Source organism: Colius striatus, chromosome 18, assembly GCF_028858725.1.
Source record: "Colius striatus isolate bColStr4 chromosome 18, bColStr4.1.hap1, whole genome shotgun sequence".
Classification (NCBI taxonomy): Eukaryota; Metazoa; Chordata; class Aves; order Coliiformes; family Coliidae; genus Colius; species Colius striatus.
In genome coordinates this window covers 6,832,267-6,850,804 of record NC_084776.1, presented here as the reverse complement: position 1 = coordinate 6,850,804, position 18,538 = coordinate 6,832,267, and the positions used below count along the sequence as shown (strand labels likewise).

The following is an 18,538-nucleotide window of genomic DNA, read 5'->3' as shown; positions in this document are numbered from 1 at the left end:
CAGCGCTTCCGGGGCGCCGGCGCCGGCCGCCGCTTCCGCCGGGCCGCGGGGCGGGACTTGCGGAGCGCCTGCGCCCGGGCCGCGGCGGGGACGGACGGTGAAGGTGAGAGCGCGGCCCGGGCCGCGGCGGGGGACGGAACGGGGCTGGAGCGGGACAGAGCGGGGACACAGCGGGGATGGGGCCGGAGCGGGACAGAGCGGGGACAGGGACACGGCCCAGGAGCCGGGACACAGCGGGGATGGGGACGGGGCCAGAGCCTGAGGCGGGAGCGGGGCCGGGGAGGGAGCCGGGGAAGGGGGGGCGGGCCTGGGCGGCCGCGGCTGCTGAGGGCCGAGAGGCCGCGGCGGGATGCGGCTGAGGAGCGGTGACCCCCCTGTCCCGGGCCACGCGTCCCGGCGCCTCCGTCCCGAGTCCCGGTCGCCCTTTCTCCTCGGTCTCCCGTCCCTCTCCGCTCCGTGTCCCGCCCCACGCCCGGTGCCGTGTCCCCGTCCCGGGTCCCCCCTCGCCCCGGCCGCTCCCCGAGCGTGACGCGCCGTGCCTGCCGCCGCAGCCGGAGCATGGCGGGCCGCAGAGCTGCCGTCAAGGCCATCGACTGGGCGGCCTTCGCCGAGCGGGTGCCTCCCAACCAGAAGGCCATGTTCAACGCCCTGAAGACCCGCAGCGATGCGCTGTCGGCCAGGTGAGTGCCCTCGCTTCCCTCTGTGAGCCCCTCCAGCCACAAACCCCAGCCCTTCCGCTTCTGTGGTGCTTCCTGAGCCGTGTCCTAACTGTGGCCTCGCAGATGTGGCCTGGTACATTTAAATAAGTCACCTTCAAGGCAGCTGGTGGCTTTTCGTTGCTAAATCACCTTTCATAGTATCATGGAATGGTGGGTGTAGGAAGGGACCCCCAGAGCTCATCCAGCCCAATCCCCTGCAAAAGCACCACCTAGGTCAGGTCACACAGGTGGGTTTTGAAAACCTCCAGAGGAGCCTGCACACCCTCCCTGGGCAGCCTGGGCCAGGGCTCCCTCACCTCAGCAGTCAAATAGTTTTTTCTTATGTTTAAATGAGGCTTTTTGTGTTCCAGCTTCATCCCATCACCCCTTGTCCTGTCACTGGATACAACAGAAAAAAAAGTGCTGCCCCAAGCTCCTGACACCCACCCTTTAGATATTTGTAACTATTAATGAGGTCCCCCCTCAGTCTCCTCCAGACTAAACAGCCCCAGATTCCACAACCTTTCCTCATAAGGAAGATGCTTCAGTCTCCTGATCTTTACTGACTCCTCCCCAGAGTGAAACAATCACTGCAGTGTGCTCTGTGAGAGCAGCTTTGCTTTGACTTGTTGAAAACGTGTTGCAGGTTTTGTTATTGTCAGACACTGCACAAATCTCAAACCCTTCAGCACCTGCTGCTTGACACAAGTGTCATTGGCTGTTGCAGGTGATATTGCTGATGGCCTCTGGTACAGCCCTTTCCCCTGGGGCTGCAGCCACAGTTGCTGTGGAGCAGAGCTGCAGGCTGAACCCTTCTTGTCTCTAAAGAGAAGCCTGTGCCGGGGCAGAGGGATTTGCTTTAATGGCTCATGACTGTTGGTTAATGACAGGCCTGGAAATGGTTAAACTGAACTGTGCAGGTTCTATTGACCTTCTGGGACATGGCTGTGGCAGAGAACAAATGACAGCAGGAGGTTACTTGGCAGGTGGGTGCAGCTGCTGTCTCCCCTCTCTCTAGGTTGGCTGCCCTCCCAGAGAAGCCCCCGGCCATCGACTGGGCTCACTACAAGGCAGTAGTTGCTAAGGCTGGCATGGTGGATGAGTTCCAGAAGAAGGTCAGTTCTCTTTGTATTGCTCCTTGGAGGTCTGAATGGGGGATGTCTCTGGTGTTGAGAGGAAAAGACCAGAACTGGGCAGAGGAGGCTGGCTTTGGCCCCAGCTCAGTGTCCTGCAAGTCAGCATCACCAGCCTTGAGCAGGTCACTGCAGTGTCCTCTTTTAGGAGGGAACCCCTGGCACTCTACACGCAGCTGGTGAAAGAAAGCTTGATAAGTCATTCTGGCTGCAGCAGTGTGTTTGGGTAGTGCCTGTCCTGCAGCTCCCAGCTGCCAGGGGCTGCCACCCTCTGTAAGCAGGAGCTGAAGAGCACGAGCAAGGCTTTTGCCAAAGGACATGTGGTGCCACTGGCACTGTGACAACTGGCCTGGGAGCACCAGCTGACCTCAGCTGTGGACCTGGCAGTTTTGTCTCGGGGGATTTAAGTCTGTGTTGTGCTAAGTCTTTGGTATGAGCCTTCCCTGCTTCCTCAGTGCTGTGTTTTTCCCTTGGCACTGCTGAGATGAAGGTGTGGTACCGTGTGTCACTGTGTTGCACTGCAGAGTAGATCACTTTAAGCTCACAGGGGAGCTTGGGAGCACTCCCAGGTGCTGCTTGGGGAGGACACAATCAAGCTTAAGTGATCAGTTCTAGGAAGGCTGTGAACTGCAGTGGTTGTGAGCATGTCCAAGGAGGGAGGGAGTGCTCTCTGTCCCGAGGGACCCTGCTGGCAAGGATCAGTTCAACCAAACCCTATCAAAATTTCTTTTTCAATTTACAGTTCAGTGCACTGAAGGTTCCTGAGCCTGTGGACACTCAAACTGCCAAAATTGATGCCCAGGAGAAGGAAGCTGTAAGTGTTGAAGCTGTTCCCTAATGCCAGGGTTGTCTCTGACTCATGGGAGGGAGGGAAGGGCTGTTCTGCACATATTGGAGCACAGCTCTGGGCTTCATCCATGTCTCTAGCTAAGCAAGAGTATCTGCAGTATCTGCACAGGGAAGGCTTTGGCTGTTTGGGAGACTCCTTCCACTTACCTAGCAATGAATTCTAATGCCAGCTGAAAGCACAGGGCTGCAGATCCAGTCTGGGTCACTGCCCTTACCAGAACCATACTCACCACATCCTCTGCCTCCTCCTCTCTGCAGGCAAAGAGCACAGCTGAGTACGTGGAGGCCTCCAAAGCTCGTATTGCCCAATATGAGCAGGAGGTAAGTCTGGGCTCTGCTGAGTGAATGTTCTCTTAAGCCCATCCTGACACACACTCCTGGTGCTTTCTTGGGTGGGCTTTGCTCTTTCTTGCTGCCCAGTGACTTGTAACGTGTTTGTCTCTGCTCCCACTTGAAGCTCCAGAAGCTCAGAAGCATGATTCCCTTTGATCAGATGACTTTGGACGACTTGCACGATGCTTTCCCTGAAACCAGGCTGGACAAGCAGAAGTATCCATACTGGCCCCACAAACCCATTGCTGATCTGTAAACTTGCCTGGAAGCAGCTTAGTGGCATTTTGAATAAAGTACTTTCCCTCCTGGCTGTGGCTTAGATCTTGGGGCTGCAAGGTTTTGACAAATATGGAACAATACACTGCCTTGCTGTGGTGGTTTACCCCTGGCTGGGTGCTAAGTCATTCTTTCATTCCCCCTCCTCAACTGGACAGGGGAGAGGGAAATATAAAGAGAGGTTTGTGAGTTAAGAGCAGGGAGATCACTCAGCAATGAGTGTGGGCAAAACAGACTGAATGGGGGGAGAAATGGGTTTGGTTTATCAATGAGCCATCAGAACAGGCAGATGAGAAATAACACTGAATCTTAAAACACCTCCCCACATCACTCCCTCTGCTCAGGTCTCTCCTTTCTTACCCCCCAGTGGCACAGGGGATGGGGGTTCTGGTCAGTTCATCACAGATGGACTTTGCCACTGCTGCTTCTCAGGGGGAGGCCTCCTCACACTTCCCACTGCTACACAGTGCCCCACGGGATCACAAGTGCTGACAGCAAACCTGCTCTGGCCTGGGCTCCTCTCTCCTGCCAGGTCCTTGCTCCAGGGTGAGCTTCCCACAGAGTCACAGCCTCCTTCAGGCATCCACCCGCTCCGGCGTGGGGTCCTGCCCGGGCTGCCAGTGTGTCTCTGCTCCCTGGGGCCTCCATGGGCTGCAGGGGCACAGCTGCCTCACCGTGGGCTGCACCACAGGGCACAGGGGAGTCTTTCAGGGCCTAAGCACCTCCTGACTGTCATGAGCCCTGTCAGCTACAGGGGAAGCTTCTGGCAGCTATTTGTTTAAAGAAGCCACCCCTGTAGCCTCTCTGCTCCCTAAAACCTGTCCCAGGCAGAACCACTGCACCTGCAGACACCCACTTCTGCTGGATTTTGTCTTTTCTGCCTGTGGGCTTGTTTTTTGTAGCAAAGGCCAAGATCTCAGCTGGCCCTGATGATCAAACTGAGTCCTGTCTCATCTGTGCCTCAAACACACCCTCTGCTCATCTGTACAACCACCCAGTGCAAGGAATGGAGCTCCTGGGCTGTGGCAGGCAACTGGTTGCTCTAGAAGTTGAACCTTTGGAGCAGATATAGCCCTTGGAGAAGCAGGGATGTATTCAGCAGCAAACTGCACTGCCAGGGGAGATCCATCCCTTGTTTTCACAGGCAGAGGCACCTTGAGCTGTGTTGACCCCACAGCTCAATAATGGGGTCGTCTTGATCTTGGTGACCCCACTATTCTCTGCCCTGGGTTTCTGAATGCTGCAGAGCTCCCTGAGACTGGCAGAAACAATAGTACAGACACTCCAGAGTTGCATTGTTTTATTGAGTTATCTAAACACCTTCCCCTCAATCAGCAACATCTTGCTCAGGGGAACAGGGCCTTAACTCCTCTTGCTGTTGGTCACCTTTGTGGTTAAAAATCACAGGCAGATGGAGTGAGGCTATTCACCCCTAGTTTCACCACTGGGTTATTCCAACCTCTTGGTAGCCCACTTGAGGAAGATGGTTCTACTGAGCTAGAGGACAAAGCACTAAGCATGCAGGTCATGCCCTGGGAGTTTGGGGGTGTTGGGGTGTATTCAGGCAACTGAAACAACTGCAGCACTATGGATAGAGCAGGGAAAAGAATCCAGGGGAGGGATTAGAAGCGATACAAGGGAGAAGAAGCAAAGGAGGGTTGTGCAGGGCTGGTCTCTAGCTGCTCCACTTTATACAAATAATAGCAAAGAAGCTCAGGGACAGGAAGAAGTGACTGTAGAGAAGCACCTTCTCCAGAACAGGCAGGAACAGGTCCTGCCTCTGCAGTTGCCAGCGAAGCTCAGTTGGTTGCCTTCTTCCCTGAGCCTTTCTGGGAGGGTTCAGCAGCTGGGGGCCTTCCTTGGTGAGGTGCCTGATGGTCGGGGTGCCCGTGGCTCTCAGTGCCAGCTCAGCACGCACATCTGCAAAGAGCACAGAGCTCGTGTCAGCACAGGGAGGTTGGGTGGTAGCCACCACCACTGCTCCTGCCTGGGCTGCTGGTTGCCCTGAGGAAGCTCACCCTCACCCAACCCAACCTGCTCATTCCAGAGGCTCTGGGTCTGTTTTACCTTCCTGGAAGCTCCTGAGAACCTTGTGGAAGCGTTGGGATTTGTGCTGCTGGTGCAACAGGAAGAAGGTGTCTAACACAGCCATGATCATGAGCAGGAAGGTGCCCAAGAAGAACACCACTGCAGGACAAGACAAAACCAAAGCAGATCCCTGATAACTGGCATCATTTTCCTCACTGTAATCCCTCCTGCCCACAGTTAGCCAGTGGGGAAAGGGGAAGTTTGTAACTCCAAGCTTAGCTGTTGATGACTTCAATGGTCATGAACATCTCCATAAACACCCAAAGACCTCCCTTAGGGTTGGGACCTGTGTAAAACCCCCTTAGTTTTTATTGAATAAAGGTGGGTACCTATTACAGGTGGTTTGTTGGAGGAAGTTGGGAGGATGTTGTTGAGAATCACAGCTAACATGGAGCTGCCAAGGACGATGGCAATCTGGAAACTGATTTTCTCCTCGAGAGAGCTGGGACCAAACAACACAGCCATGTCCAGCAGATACAGGGCACAGGTTGGGAGGATCAGGTTCAAAACATACAGAGTAGGTCGCCTCTCCATGGAAACCTGTGGAGGAAGATGGGCAGAATGCAGGTGAGCTGGAATTAACAGTGAGTTGGGCCAGTGTTTGCTCCTCAATGCAGACAATTACGTTTCACACTTCTTCCTGAGTGGCACAGGAGTGCAATAGGGTATGAAAGAGCTGCCATACCACATAGATGATCACAGAGAATTTGTCATCATCAATGTTTTCTAGATATTCAATGATGCTCAGGTTGGTGAACTTCCACTCTCCATCAGTGAGGAGGAAACTCTGGCTGTCTCTCATCATCTCGGCTGGTGTCCGTCGCATCTTCATCACCAGATCTGTTGCTGTTTGGGCAGAGGAGGAGACAAGATGCAGGATGTAGGTATTTGTTAGAGGTCAGCTACTTCCTCTCCCTTCCCCTCCCACCCAAGGGTGCTGCAGATGGGGAAAGGCAGTTTCTCACATTGCTGGGGTTTGTTAGCACATCAGAGAGAAATTAGAAAGGACTTTGGTGAAGAGACTTGACTAGACCTCTGGAAATGTGGATCAGGGCGGGATCTCTAGTGAATGAGGACAATTGTCCTCTGCAGATGGGAGCTGGAGGGTCTCGTGTCACCTCTGCTTATTTTATAACCTCTTCTGTCAGGGTGAACTCTGACTGCAGTTTGGATCCCTGAAAGGGTCCTGAATCTCCTCTCATTTCCATGGCTTCCAGGTATGTTTAAAGATCAACTCTGCAGAATTATATGTGAACAAGTACTCATGTTGCAGAAGCCTCCCACACTCTCAGCCTGTAGAAACCAGTCCCAGGGGAGAATTTGCCACAGAACATCCAGATGCTTCCAGAGATGTTGCTGGGAAATGTGCCAGAAGACAATGACAGTGGTTTAGCTCATTCTCCCTGGTGTTACGTGACCTCAACTCCACTAACCCTGTGTGAATGTGTGGTGCTGCTGAGGACTTTGCCAGGGTCTGTCTCATCTATTCCTCTTCCTGCACATTGAGCCCAGCTGCAGTAAATCAGAGAATCACAGAATAGTAGGGGTTGGAAGGGACCTTTAGAGATCATCTGGTCCAACCCCCCTGCAGAAGCAGGTTCACCTAGATCAGGTCACACAGGAACGTGTCCAGGTGGGTCTTGAAGACCTCCAAGGAAGGAGCCTCCAACAAAAAGTTTGGCTTGCTGCTGTACCTGGGTACAGGAATGAAGCTATGCTCAAGTTGCACATCTGGGTGTCAAAGGGGAACCTGAAGATCAGCAAGCTGCAGGTTAAGGTGGCCTGGAAGGGCTGGGTGCTGTTGAAGCTGCCGTTGTGTGTGACAGTTGCATAGTTCATGTCGGTGTTTTGTCCGTTCACTCTGGAGGAAACAAAAGTGAAGAGTGAGAGATGCTGCAACACTCCCAGCCCCAAGGAAAGCTGAGCTGTGAGCAGCCTTCAGGGAGCTCTGCACCATCCCCCAGCCACAGGATGCAGAAGGGAGGAGATAAAACCTGGGGCTTGAAGAAGGGTTGGTGAGTGCCTCTGGACTAAGGTTTGTAGGAGCTCTGCAGGTCCCTCTCCTTCCTCTCTCCTCTCCTTCCCCCAGGGCAGGGGCTCATTGCTGTGCTGCAGAGCTGCCTCTCTCTCCTCCCTCCCAGCTGAAAAGCTGATGGCAATGCCTATCCTTCTGTCCTGTATCTTACAATGGGTTCATGCCATTCCACGACATTGCTGCTCTCTGCTGCTTCCTCAGCTTTAACTCCAGCCCAGATGGGTCATTTCTGGAGATGTTACAGTACTACAGAGCCACAAAGCGTTTCACATAAACTGTGGTCACCATTAATCTAAATGACAAGGTTCTTGGTTTACAGAGAGCTCTTGGGAACAACTTGAACAATGAGTCTCTCCCGTTTCCTACAGTAACACCCACAGTTTGCTCCCATCGTATTTCTCTCAAGCCAGCAGATAAAAATGAAAGGGGAACCTACCGCTCTAAAATGAAGATGGGAGGAGACCAATATGCATCAATGGGCAGAATGATTTTGGAAATGTTACAGAAATCCTGCGGGTTCCAGGTTACAAAAGTGTTTTTCCACTCCTGGAAGGAGAGAAATTAGTGCTGGGCTTGGCACCAGCCATCATGCAGGGCATTCCAGGAGAAAAATGCTCCTGAGGGACTTACCAGGTTCAACACGAAGTAAAAAGTGACTGTCTGGAGCTTTTCCACCTGGAGGGAAAAAAAAGGGAAGGTATTTGGGTGATTTTCTTAGGTCCATCCAACGCAGAGCCCAGAAGCTCTCCCCTCTTGGTCTCGCAGTGGACAGCACAGATTGCAGAAACTCAGTTGAGGAGCAGAGCTCAAGGTTCTTGGTCCAGCAGCTGAAGGGTGGGAGCATACAGTCCAGTGGTATGAAAACACAAACAGATGAGTGCTGGCATTTCCACACAGTGCCCTGCAAAGGCATTGCTCAGCTCAGGCACTCTGCAGGGTTGGGTTTACAGCCCACTATAAAGCAGGCTGTTTGGCTGAACCTGCCTTTGGCTTTTTTTTTTCCCCCCTTGAAATAGGTGAGAAAAAAGATTTCAGATCTTCCAAAAATGCTTTCAAACAGCAGAAAGGTGAAGAAGTGGAAGGGGCTGATTCTCACCCCCATGGCCTGGCTGGCCCAGCCCTGCCTGGCAGAAGACTCAGACCCAAATCTAACAATCACCTGTTTTTCTGTTAGAAAGGCTCACCAGGAGTTTTAGGTCCTTACCACAGAGAGAATAGCAATCAGCATAAAATCCATCTTCACTACCATAGGCTCCTTCAGGTTTGTCTTGGGCAGGATGTGTGCTTGGAGCTTGCTGTGAGAGGAAACGTTCAGGTGCTCAACAACATCGTAGTAGGTACAGACGTACCTCGGAGCAGCCCCTGCTGGGAAAACAAACTCCACTTGAATCAGAGAAGGATCAGGCACGAGCTCAACCTGGGTGAGAGAGATGTACCGAAAGAGTACAGGGCTGAGGAGATTAAATACATCATTAACACCCGTGAATCCCTTTGCACATACAGACAAGGACAGAATTGCTCAAAGCTTTTCTATCCCTCTTGAACTTACCTGTCCCAACAGAAAAGATGAGGACAGCTATAAAAGCTTGCTGCATCGTCCCCTGCTTCCAAATTAGGAGACAAAGCGTACAGTGTGCCTTATGAACACTTCCAGGACACGTCATTCCTTGTGTAGAAGTTAATTTGATATTTATTAATGAGGAGCGGATATTTTGTAAACAGAAGCTGGGCTTTTTCATCTATTTTCTTTGCATTGGAAGGAAGAAGTTGCTAATGGTTTGATGCACTCAGCTGGCTCTTGGGAGCAGCCTTCAGTGGTAAGGGAAAAATAAGATCATTAAAAAAACAAAACCAGTTTGAGTGGGAGGAAAAAAAAAGGCCCATCTCAACAGAGAAAAGGCGAGGAAGCAGAGCCACTCAGAAGCAAATCTGATCTCATTTACAAGCTGAGAGTCTGCTGCAGCCCTGCTGAAATGGAATAGGGATTAGTGCTTGTGTGATGTGAGAGGCGCTGGGGAGGAGGAGGAGATGCTGCTCTCCTTCGAGCCCAGTCCTGCTCCACAGCAGCCCAGGCTGTGGGCATCAGACCTCATTTGTGGGCTCATTTCTCAAAGCACTGAGCACTTTCTGTTCCTGCCTCCTTGCTGATCTCCTGTGCTCTTGAGGTTTTTCTCAAAGTCCTCACAGTTAAGACAAAAGGCTCAGAGACTTTATTTTTCACATCTCCCTCAGCCACTCTCCATCACTGCCTGATTGTTCTGCTGTGATTCCAGCAATGCCTCCAGCTGCCCAAGGTGATGGTCCCCTTGCTGGGGAGTGGCTCCAATTCTCACGTGCTTGTAAAGTCCCAGCACATTGAGACACAGCAGGTGACACCTTATTACTGTGGCCTCTGGTTGTGTCTGAGACAGTAGGTGGGAAGTGTGTGAGCCATAAGACAGTGTTTGAATCAGACACAAGGGGCATGAGCAGAAATGTGGGTGACCTCTGTGCTGGGATAAGGTTGAGCCCCTGGAATGGTGCTAGAGGGGACATCCTCCAGCAGTCCCTTGATGTCTGCCAGCAGCTGGTGGGATGGTGAGTAGATGGGAGCTGTGCATCTGTCCTGTTGCTCTGCAGACTCCTGGTACCCACCGTGTCCTCTTGCAGCAAAGTCCTCAGCTCCACTGCACACTCTGCACAACCTCACCGTGGGGAAGCTGGACCTGTGTGGCACTTGTGAGGTTGGGTGAGACAACGGGATGTCTCAGATGCTCCTGTGCAGCACCCTGATTCTGCCTCTCCCCAGCAAAGCCCCCAGGCCCCGGCTACACGACTGTCACCCGGCTCCGTGCAGCAACTGCAGCCGGCAAGTCCCACGCTCGATTTCGCCATGGCCGCGGGAGCAGCCCGTCCTCCCCAGGCCGCGTTTTCTGCGTCCCAGCGTGCCCCCAGCGCCGGTCCCAGCTGCGCGGCCGCTGCCGCTGCCGGGGGGCTCCGGTGGGAGCCGGGAGGAGGGGGCGATGCCGGGGGTTGGGGGGCATCGCTGGGGGGGCTGCAGCACCAGCGACCGCGTGGCCTAATGGATAAGGCGTCTGACTTCGGATCAGAAGATTGAGGGTTCGAGTCCCTTCGTGGTCGGCCCTTTTTTTTCAGCCCCCCCCCCTCCTGCCACCCCGTTTTTAAACCCGCTCCATCTTGTCCCCGGCCGCGCCTCTTCCCCTCGGAGCGGGGGAAGCGCAGGCGGCTGTGCTCCCGCACACACGCTGCCGGGACACCCCTCTGCCCGTCCCCCAGCGCCCCGGAGCGGGGCCACGCGCGAGCGCGTTGCCCCCCAGCCCCCGCACGAGCTCCCGCGTCGGGGCCGTTCCCGCGGGCCGGGGCGCGCGCCCTGCGCAGCCCCAGTGGCCTAATGGATAAGGCACTGGCCTCCTAAGCCAGGGATTGTGGGTTCGAGTCCCATCTGGGGTGAGGGTGCCTGTTTTTGCCACCATTCCTTTTTTGCCCTCCTTGCTCTTTCTGCCCATTTGAGTGATGCCAACTCCCCCCAGCACTGCCCGGCTTTCCTCTTCCTCTTCCTCCTGCCCGGTGGGAGCTGGCTTTGGCTGCTGGATGGGAAGATGTTCTCCATTCCCAGTGCCAGATGTTAAGAGGATTAATATACCCATAGAACCCAGAACTATGAACTCAGCAACCCCACTGAACGGGTGTGTGATGGAGACACGACTTGCAGAGAGGAGGCTGAAGAGGGACGTTGAGCTGGGCCATGACAGGCATTTTGGGGCAGAGAAATCCCCAGAGCAGCCCCAGGCCTTGTGATTGTGACAATGGCTGCTATACAAGGTGCTGTATGGATGACATGGTCCCAGGTTACATCTCATGAGAAAGAGAAACAACGAGGAGCAGCAACAAACTGTCCCAGGCCTCAGTGCAAAGGCAGATGCTTTACTCAGCCAGCCACGTGGTGCTGGGTGCTGCAGGGACGCTGTGTTAAAGTGGGTGCCCATCTCATTGACACCATGACCATCACACAGTGCTGTCACAGGAAGGCACAGTTGTCTCCATGGTCCTGGCTGTCGCTATCCTTCTTTCTTCCCTAGTAATGCCCAACCTTGGAAGTCAAACACTCCTCCCTTGCTTATGCTCACACACAGCCTCAGCTGAGTGACTGACTTGGCTTTGGCTTTCCATGGCTATGTGGCAGGGAAGGACAGAGTGTCCCCCTGACCACTGGAGAGTGGGGGTGACCCCAGCTGCTCTGTGTTGGACGTGTCCCCTGGGTAGTGTCTTTGCAGACTATGTGTTCTGAGCTGCAGAGCAGTGGGCAGCAAAGCTGGTGGCAGGAGGGGAATGTCACCATTCCAGCCCACGGGATTCCTGCTCAGCACAGTCTCCACCAACACATACAGGGTCAACGGGGGAGAGTTCCACCCCCAAACGCCCCCACGCTCACCCCCAACACCAGCGTCGGGCTGGGAGGAGCAGCCGCGGTCCCAGGAGGGATGGGAGTGTGGGTGACGTGCAGGGGGGCGGCAGAGACGCATGTGGGACCCCCCCGGTGTGTGTCACTGTCCCCCACGCCTGCCTATGGGGGACCACGTGGCCTAATGGATAAGGCGTCTGACTTCGGATCAGAAGATTGAGGGTTCGAGTCCCTTCGTGGTTGTTTTAAAGCCACGGGAGATGCTCCCCACTGGAGTTGTTTCATTTCCCCGTGCCACTGGCCTGGGGGAATGGTGACCTATACCCGTGGGGTGGGAGTATCCCCAGGGACATCAGCGGGGTGAAGCTCCGAGGAACATGCCCATGTTTAGGGGCAGTTTTATGGTGTGATCTGCCCTGCAAGCCCCCAGAGATCTCCGGGCTGGGGTGTGTTTGCACAGCTGAAGCTCAGCCCCATGCTGGGCAATTGCCCACGGGGCCCTGTTTCGCGAGTGGAGGAAACCGGAGCCCACGCAGGTGGTGCTGAGCCCCAGCTGGGGCCAGTTCCCAGGGCAGGGGAAATAGAAAGGGCAGGCAGCTCAGGCTGAGGCTTGTCACAGCTGTAGGAGCATCAGGTGAGCTGTTTTGGGACTGAGGAGAGGGCACGAGGGTCTGTAGGTGTAACGTGGGGTCCGCACGTCACCCCTCCTTTCTGGAAGGGACCAGGACGCGGAAAAAAGCGGCTGCTACCCCAGGTGGGACTCGAACCCACAATCCCTGGCTTAGGAGGCCAGTGCCTTATCCATTAGGCCACTGGGGCCGCGTAAAGCACTCTTCCCCCCCCTTCTGCCCCGCACCCGCTCGCGGTTTTTCCCGCGTGGGTGCCGAACAAACGGCCCCGGCGCTGGAGGCGGATGGTTTGGGGGGGTTATTGTACCCCAAACAGGCGGTGGGCACTGGTAGCACCCCTCCACCTCCCCGTCACGTCTGGGCCGTAACGGGCAGCTTTACCGAGTGGCGGAGGGAGGAAGGGACGGAGCTGCGTTTCTCCGAGGGACAGTGAGGCCCGTGGGGGTCCTGCCGAGGCCCTGCGGGACGCCCCCGGCCCCGCGCGCTGCGGACACGCTCCCCTCCGGCCATCAGAGAGTTAAGTTGAGGCGCCAAAAACTGAGCTGTGTAAAGCCCCAGTGGCCTAATGGATAAGGCACTGGCCTCCTAAGCCAGGGATTGTGGGTTCGAGTCCCATCTGGGGTGATCCTTTTCTCCCTCGGGGATCCACACTGGCTCCGGGTGCCCCCGGCTCGGGTGCGGGGTTGTCGGCGCCCCGCTGAGGGGCGAGGCCTCGGGGGTTTGTTGGTGTGTGAGCAGGCAACGCCTCGCGTCGCGTTTTTGTTCCCAGCACACGTCTCTGCGGGGGAGTCCCGGGCTGTAAGGGACATCTTGCACAAAACCTGGGGCGAGAGCCCTGTGCGGGGGCTGGCGGGAGGGCTGCAGGCCATGGGGGGCCTCTGGAGGTCTCAACTGAGCGGGTTGCTGCCCCAGCTGAGGTCTGTGTGATGACTTTCAGTGTCAGAAGCATGTCTGAGGCACTAACATGTCCCTTGCTTGGTCACACCCCCACCCTGCCGGTACAGCCCGGGGGGGCACGGCGTGGAGCTGCCGAACCCCACCACCACAGAAAAGCTTTAGATGGGAGAAAACCTCTCATCTTTGCTGGGCAAAGAAGTGGGGGTGAACAGCCCGGAGCAGGGAGCTGGATGGTGCGGGATTTGGTGGTTTTGCTCCTCCCTCCCAGCAGCCCATTTAGGGGAGGATGTGGGATCTGAGCTCTCTGATGTGAGCTGCAGAACTGGGGTGTTCCACAGTGCCTCTCCTTCCAAAACGGACCGGGCACTGGCTGTAGCAGAGTGGCCAGAGCAGACCTCACCTGGCTGTCCCTCGGTTAAACTCCGGGGACCACTGGGGAGACACATTCCTCTCTTATTTGGCCTTTTGCCTAAAACAGAACCACCTCTCCTCACCCCAGGTGGGACTCGAACCCACAATCCCTGACTTAGAAGGCCAGTGCCTTATCCATTAGGCCACTGGGGCCCTGAAAGAGCATCAAAAAAGGGCAATTTCAGTATTTTTGGGGGCCCTTGCAGTGAGAACCCCAACATTACACCACAGAACTTTGTTGTTTCAACAGGATTTGCTAACGAGTGACCTCTGAAGCCCCTTTGACTCAGCTGAAGGTTTCTTGGTGTTCCATCTTGATGGCCAGAGCCCTGCTGTACATCCAGGGTGGTTTCTGTCTCTGGGTACTAACAGAGGACAACTACCTCCTGCCAAGTTCTTGCCACAGCTTTAGGTTAATTTAACAAGATGTCACACTTATTTTCATTAGGAAAAGTAAAAGGGAAGGAAAGTGCTTGAAACAGTGAATATTCTGCTAGAAAAAGATGACACTGCTTTTACTCTTTCCTTCTCCCAAAATCTGCTGCTGCTTGAGTTCAGAAGCAGAGGGCTGGATGAAGGACACAAAGAACTAAAGCAGCTGACAAAACCCACCAATCTTTGGTTGCAAACATGAGCAATCATGTCTCTGCAAAACAACTGACAGGTTTCAGTGTATCGCTGGGTTCAAAAGGAGAAATTAAATACTTTTATTTACACTTTCAGATCATTTTTATTCAACACAGCTCATGAGTCCAGCCTCATCCACACTGCCAACACCATTTCTTTATAAAGATGCCAAGGATTTCTTCCATCTCTGCAGTTCTCAGTCAAAGTCTGCCTTCCTGCTCTGCTTTCTGTCTGAGTGAATCCTTTTCTGTCGTAGTCGTTCACGGTTCATCTTTTCCACCCTAAAACAAAATGAAGGGATGCTTTAAGGTAAAGGAAAACACTTGAATAGTCAACATTGAGCACTGTTAAAATGTGGTTCTGATAAGCTGGCAAATGCCCACAGATAGAAGGAAGAAACACGCCCTGTTCTTGGGATGCTACCCAGGAACAGCCTAAATCTAACAGGTTAGTGGTATCTTTTTATAAGAAATACAGACATTGAAACATGCTGCAAACTGAAACATGTACCAGAACCCCAATCCTTTGCCAAATACAGAGCACTTCAATGGAGATACCTCTCTATGAGCTTCTGTGTTGTCTCCTTAGACACCACCTTGGGCTTCTCAGTGGCCTCTGTCACCATTGTTCTGATTTTTTCTAAGCAAATGGCCAGATTCCTCATTTGGTAGCGACTCTCTTCAGAGCTCACAATCAGCTCACCAGCTCGGTTTATCTTATTCCTTTGCTAAAGAGGAGGGGGAAAAAAAAAGAGTGATGTGATCCCTGAAATCTCTTTAGCTTGTCATGTTCTGTCTGGGAGTGGGAGATTTAAACCATGGCTGGAAGGGGGACGGTAGTCACCATTGATGCCATTTTCTCTCTCACAGCTTCTGGAATCCAGTCTGCTGAGGCCAAGTGGAAGCGAACTTCTGCCTTGGTGTTCACTGGGAGGAAAAACAGGATCTTTTATTCAATGCAATGGCTTTCCTTCCTAAGATTTCAGAGAGAATTCAGTCTGTTCACATCTAGCTTTGACCATGGGATGATTTCAGTAATCATTTCCTGAAAGATCTCATTCTTTTTCTTGTGATATTCTTACACAACACTCTACGAGACAAACTCTCAACTCTGATGCAAACTCCATCATAGCATTTGCCCTTCTAGACACTACAAGATTTACTATTATTGCCAGTCACCACCCACCTTATTTTTACTGGCAATGGCAGAACAGGAAACATTTTTAGTTTAAGCTGAGAATTTCCTGCACTGTAAAGTTTTAGAATCCAGTTGGCTTGTTGGATCGATGAAAACAGATTAGACAGAGGTGGTGTTTCACGTGGCATGTGTGGCAGCGATGACCCCAGGATGGGTGTTTCTAGGAGAACCAAATGTGTTACCTCTGGTCTCGAGCACTATGAGAACTCAGAAGTTGTGTAAGGTAATGATGAGAGATGTGTTTGGCAGGTGTGCTTGGCAGTGAGGTAATGATGAGAGATGTGTTTTAGGGGGTGGGCTTGATGATCTTGAAGGTCTTTTCCAACCAAACCGATTCTATGAAAGTAGAGAGAAACAGTAGAAGATGATGACTTTTCCTTCAGTGCAGGAGACCTTGTTCCTCACCTTTATTGACGTGCTGCCCGCCAGGGCCGCTGCTCCGGCTGTAGGAGATGGTCAGGCGAGCTGGAAGAGAAGATCAGCAGCGTGCTGAGATGGAGACACAGCCCTGGTCAGTTCAAGCAGCTGGGAACCACGACAATGTGGCAACAGCACACAAGCCCAAAAGGTGCCTGTGACTTTGTGGTTTCACACTGGGTGTTCAACTTGCACTCCATAGTCTGGAGCATCAACCACCTCCAGGCACTTGACCTGGCAGAGGCTCAGCCAAGCACCTTGTCCTGGGGCTGTTTTCAGGGTAGACTCACCTAGGGGAATGTCAAGGGCATCCGGCTGTGTCTTCTCCTGCAAAACATGGCAGGGGAGCCTGTGTTAGGAGCTGGGGCAAGGCCAGGAGGGAGGCAGGGCTGTCAGAGGGGAACCCATGTGTCCCATAAGCATGCATCCATATCAAAACTTGACAAAACAAACCAGTGCCCCCACAGCATCCACCCCCAGAGCCACAGGAACTGCAGCAGCTCTGTCCCATCTGCTTTCAGACTTGCATTTGGCTGCGGAGCTGGGCAAGACGCTGCTGGAGCGCAACAAAGAGCTGGAGGACTCCCTGCAGCAGATGTATGCCACCAACGAGGAGCAAGTGCAGGAAATCGAGGTAGGGACACGGTCGGGCCCGGGGCAGGGACGGGAGCTGCTCAGCCACTGCTGTCCCCTCAGGGTGCTGGTGGGCAAGGGATGCTCCCAGCACTGCCAGCAGCTCAGGTGCCAGCAGAGAGGCAGGGATGCGCTCTGGGGGTGGGAGTTAAAGCCCAGCCAAGTCCTGTGCCTGCTGAGGGACCCTGGTTTAGCAGGGGTTTGCGGCGGATGAGCTCCGTGGTCCCCTCCTGCCCGGTGCTGTGCGCTGCTGCCGGGCCCCGCCCCCAACGGCGATTCGCCGCGCCAGGCCCCGCCCGTCCGCCCCGCGCCTCTCACCGTGGCGTCGGCGGCGGCCCCGTCCCGCCGCGGCGGGTACAGCTTGTCCAGGCTGTAGGCGCTCCGGTACTCGGTCCCGGCGGCGGCTCCGCGCTGCGAGGCCCGAGCGCAGAGAAACGCCAGCCGCGGCCTGCACACGGCCCGCAGCGCCCGCGCCGCCATGTTGGCTCCCGCGGAAACGGCCGCGGCGTTCCGGGGCGGAGCCTGAGGGCGCGGGGCCTGTTGAGCGTGTTGGCGGTGCGGGGTCAGTGGTGTCTGGAGGGTGTGTGCAGGCTGAGGCCGGCCTTGCAGCGGAGGTGTTGGGATGGCTGCGACGAGGGTGCTGGGGTGCAGCCGCCATGTGGGGCGTGGTGTGGGGTGTGAGAGGCCTTGGGGTGGGCGCCAGGGGCTGGTCCCAACCGCTCGTGCAGACAGCAGCGGGGGACAGTGTGCTCCCACCTACACCCCACACCTCAGCAGTGGTGGATGGGTGTAATAGTGAGGATACATGCCACGTTTGCAATGTACTGTCTGTCTTTGGCACCTGAGGTCACCACCACTCTGCTCGAGAGTGCTAAAAGTTATTTATACATACATATGTGTGAAATGTCTCTTTTGAACGTTGCTACAGCAACACATATGTGTTTCCAGGTCTGTGAGGGATGGGGGATGTAGGGCAGTGAAGCACTTGTGTCAGTCCTCCCGCCTTTGCTCCTGTTGGGCTGTCAGGATGGTTTGATGGGGAGGGTGTGCATTCACGAGGGGCAGGGATTGCTATTTCTGGCAGTAGGAAGATGCACAGGCAGGGATGGGGATGTCATTTACTCTGGTGTTTTGACAGGAGATGACTACCTTTTCTTTGAAACTCTGGGTGAAGTCAAAATGGGTGTTTCAAAGCTGATATGACGTCAGCGTGCGATTGAGGATCTGAGCTGAGTCCCACCTAGATAATCAGTGCAAAATCAGGAAAGTCAGTCCTTAGGAAAGGAGCAAGTCCTGGACATTGAGGGTCACTCTGCCCTGACTGCAGCTGAGCAGTGCTCAGGGGCCATGGGAAGCTCCACACTTTGTTTTAATCGATTCTCTGTGTCCTGGGGTTCTTCCCCCATCCAAACTCAGCTGAAAATGTAACGCTTTAAGGAAAAAAAACCCCAGAACTGTCAGAGACAAACCATGCCATCTGGTGACCTTAATCTTTAACAGAGTAAAGGTTTGTGATTTGTAGCCAGAGGGATGGTTAAAATGTCCAAAGCAGGATGACTCATTTTGCCAACTGCTGTCAAACATGTCAGTGTTGTTATTGTGCTGGTAACACAGGCCAAGCACAGTGTCATTGTGTGGTGCACACAGGGGCTGGGGAAGGAGCTTGAAGGTCACACAGTTGAAGCCAGACCCATCTAAAAGGACATTTCTCTGGTTTTGCTTCAGTCCCATACTACACTGATGGGTGCAGATGTCCAAAGAGCCCTAGTGAAAAGCAGAATGATCTCTTGGATGATTTGAAACAGCCTTTCCTGGCAGGCAGGGCATGGGGTGACAAGGTCTTGCTTTGGCATGACCCCAGGAGAGATGAGCTTTTGACACTGAAGCTGGAGAAACAAACTACTTCAGTACTG

General features: G+C 54.2%; 2 protein-coding genes and 6 non-coding genes across 8 annotated transcripts; 5 read left to right on the top strand and 3 right to left on the bottom strand.

Annotated features, from left to right (window-relative positions):
• The first annotated feature begins 30 nt into the window (after positions 1 to 30).
• On the top strand, positions 31 to 3,321 carry ATP5PD (ATP synthase peripheral stalk subunit d). Its single transcript, XM_062010789.1, has 6 exons — positions 31 to 103; positions 552 to 680; positions 1,717 to 1,813; positions 2,574 to 2,645; positions 2,939 to 3,001; positions 3,138 to 3,321. The coding sequence occupies exons 2-6, from the start codon at positions 559 to 561 to the stop codon at positions 3,267 to 3,269; spliced, it is 486 nt and encodes a 161-aa protein (XP_061866773.1). The 5' UTR covers positions 31 to 103; positions 552 to 558; the 3' UTR covers positions 3,270 to 3,321.
• Positions 3,322 to 10,459: 7,138 nt separating this feature from the next.
• Positions 10,460 to 10,532, top strand: TRNAR-UCG (transfer RNA arginine (anticodon UCG)). The gene has a single exon. It is a non-coding gene; the product is annotated as a tRNA-Arg (tRNA).
• A 257-nt stretch (positions 10,533 to 10,789) lies between these two features.
• On the top strand, positions 10,790 to 10,862 carry TRNAR-CCU (transfer RNA arginine (anticodon CCU)). The gene has a single exon. It is a non-coding gene; the product is annotated as a tRNA-Arg (tRNA).
• A 1,122-nt stretch (positions 10,863 to 11,984) lies between these two features.
• Positions 11,985 to 12,057, top strand: TRNAR-UCG (transfer RNA arginine (anticodon UCG)). Its single transcript has one exon. It is a non-coding gene; the product is annotated as a tRNA-Arg (tRNA).
• Positions 12,058 to 12,560: 503 nt separating this feature from the next.
• Positions 12,561 to 12,633, bottom strand: TRNAR-CCU (transfer RNA arginine (anticodon CCU)). The gene has a single exon. It is a non-coding gene; the product is annotated as a tRNA-Arg (tRNA).
• A 361-nt stretch (positions 12,634 to 12,994) lies between these two features.
• On the top strand, positions 12,995 to 13,067 carry TRNAR-CCU (transfer RNA arginine (anticodon CCU)). The gene has a single exon. It is a non-coding gene; the product is annotated as a tRNA-Arg (tRNA).
• Positions 13,068 to 13,831: 764 nt separating this feature from the next.
• On the bottom strand, positions 13,832 to 13,904 carry TRNAR-UCU (transfer RNA arginine (anticodon UCU)). Its single transcript has one exon. It is a non-coding gene; the product is annotated as a tRNA-Arg (tRNA).
• Positions 13,905 to 14,456: 552 nt separating this feature from the next.
• Positions 14,457 to 17,127, bottom strand: MRPL58 (mitochondrial ribosomal protein L58). Its single transcript, XM_062010851.1, has 6 exons — positions 16,944 to 17,127; positions 16,283 to 16,319; positions 15,981 to 16,040; positions 15,222 to 15,304; positions 14,936 to 15,105; positions 14,457 to 14,659 (listed from the first exon to the last, which is right to left on the bottom strand). The coding sequence occupies exons 1-6, from the start codon at positions 17,103 to 17,105 to the stop codon at positions 14,575 to 14,577; spliced, it is 597 nt and encodes a 198-aa protein (XP_061866835.1). The 5' UTR covers positions 17,106 to 17,127; the 3' UTR covers positions 14,457 to 14,574.
• Positions 17,128 to 18,538: the final 1,411 nt, after the last annotated feature.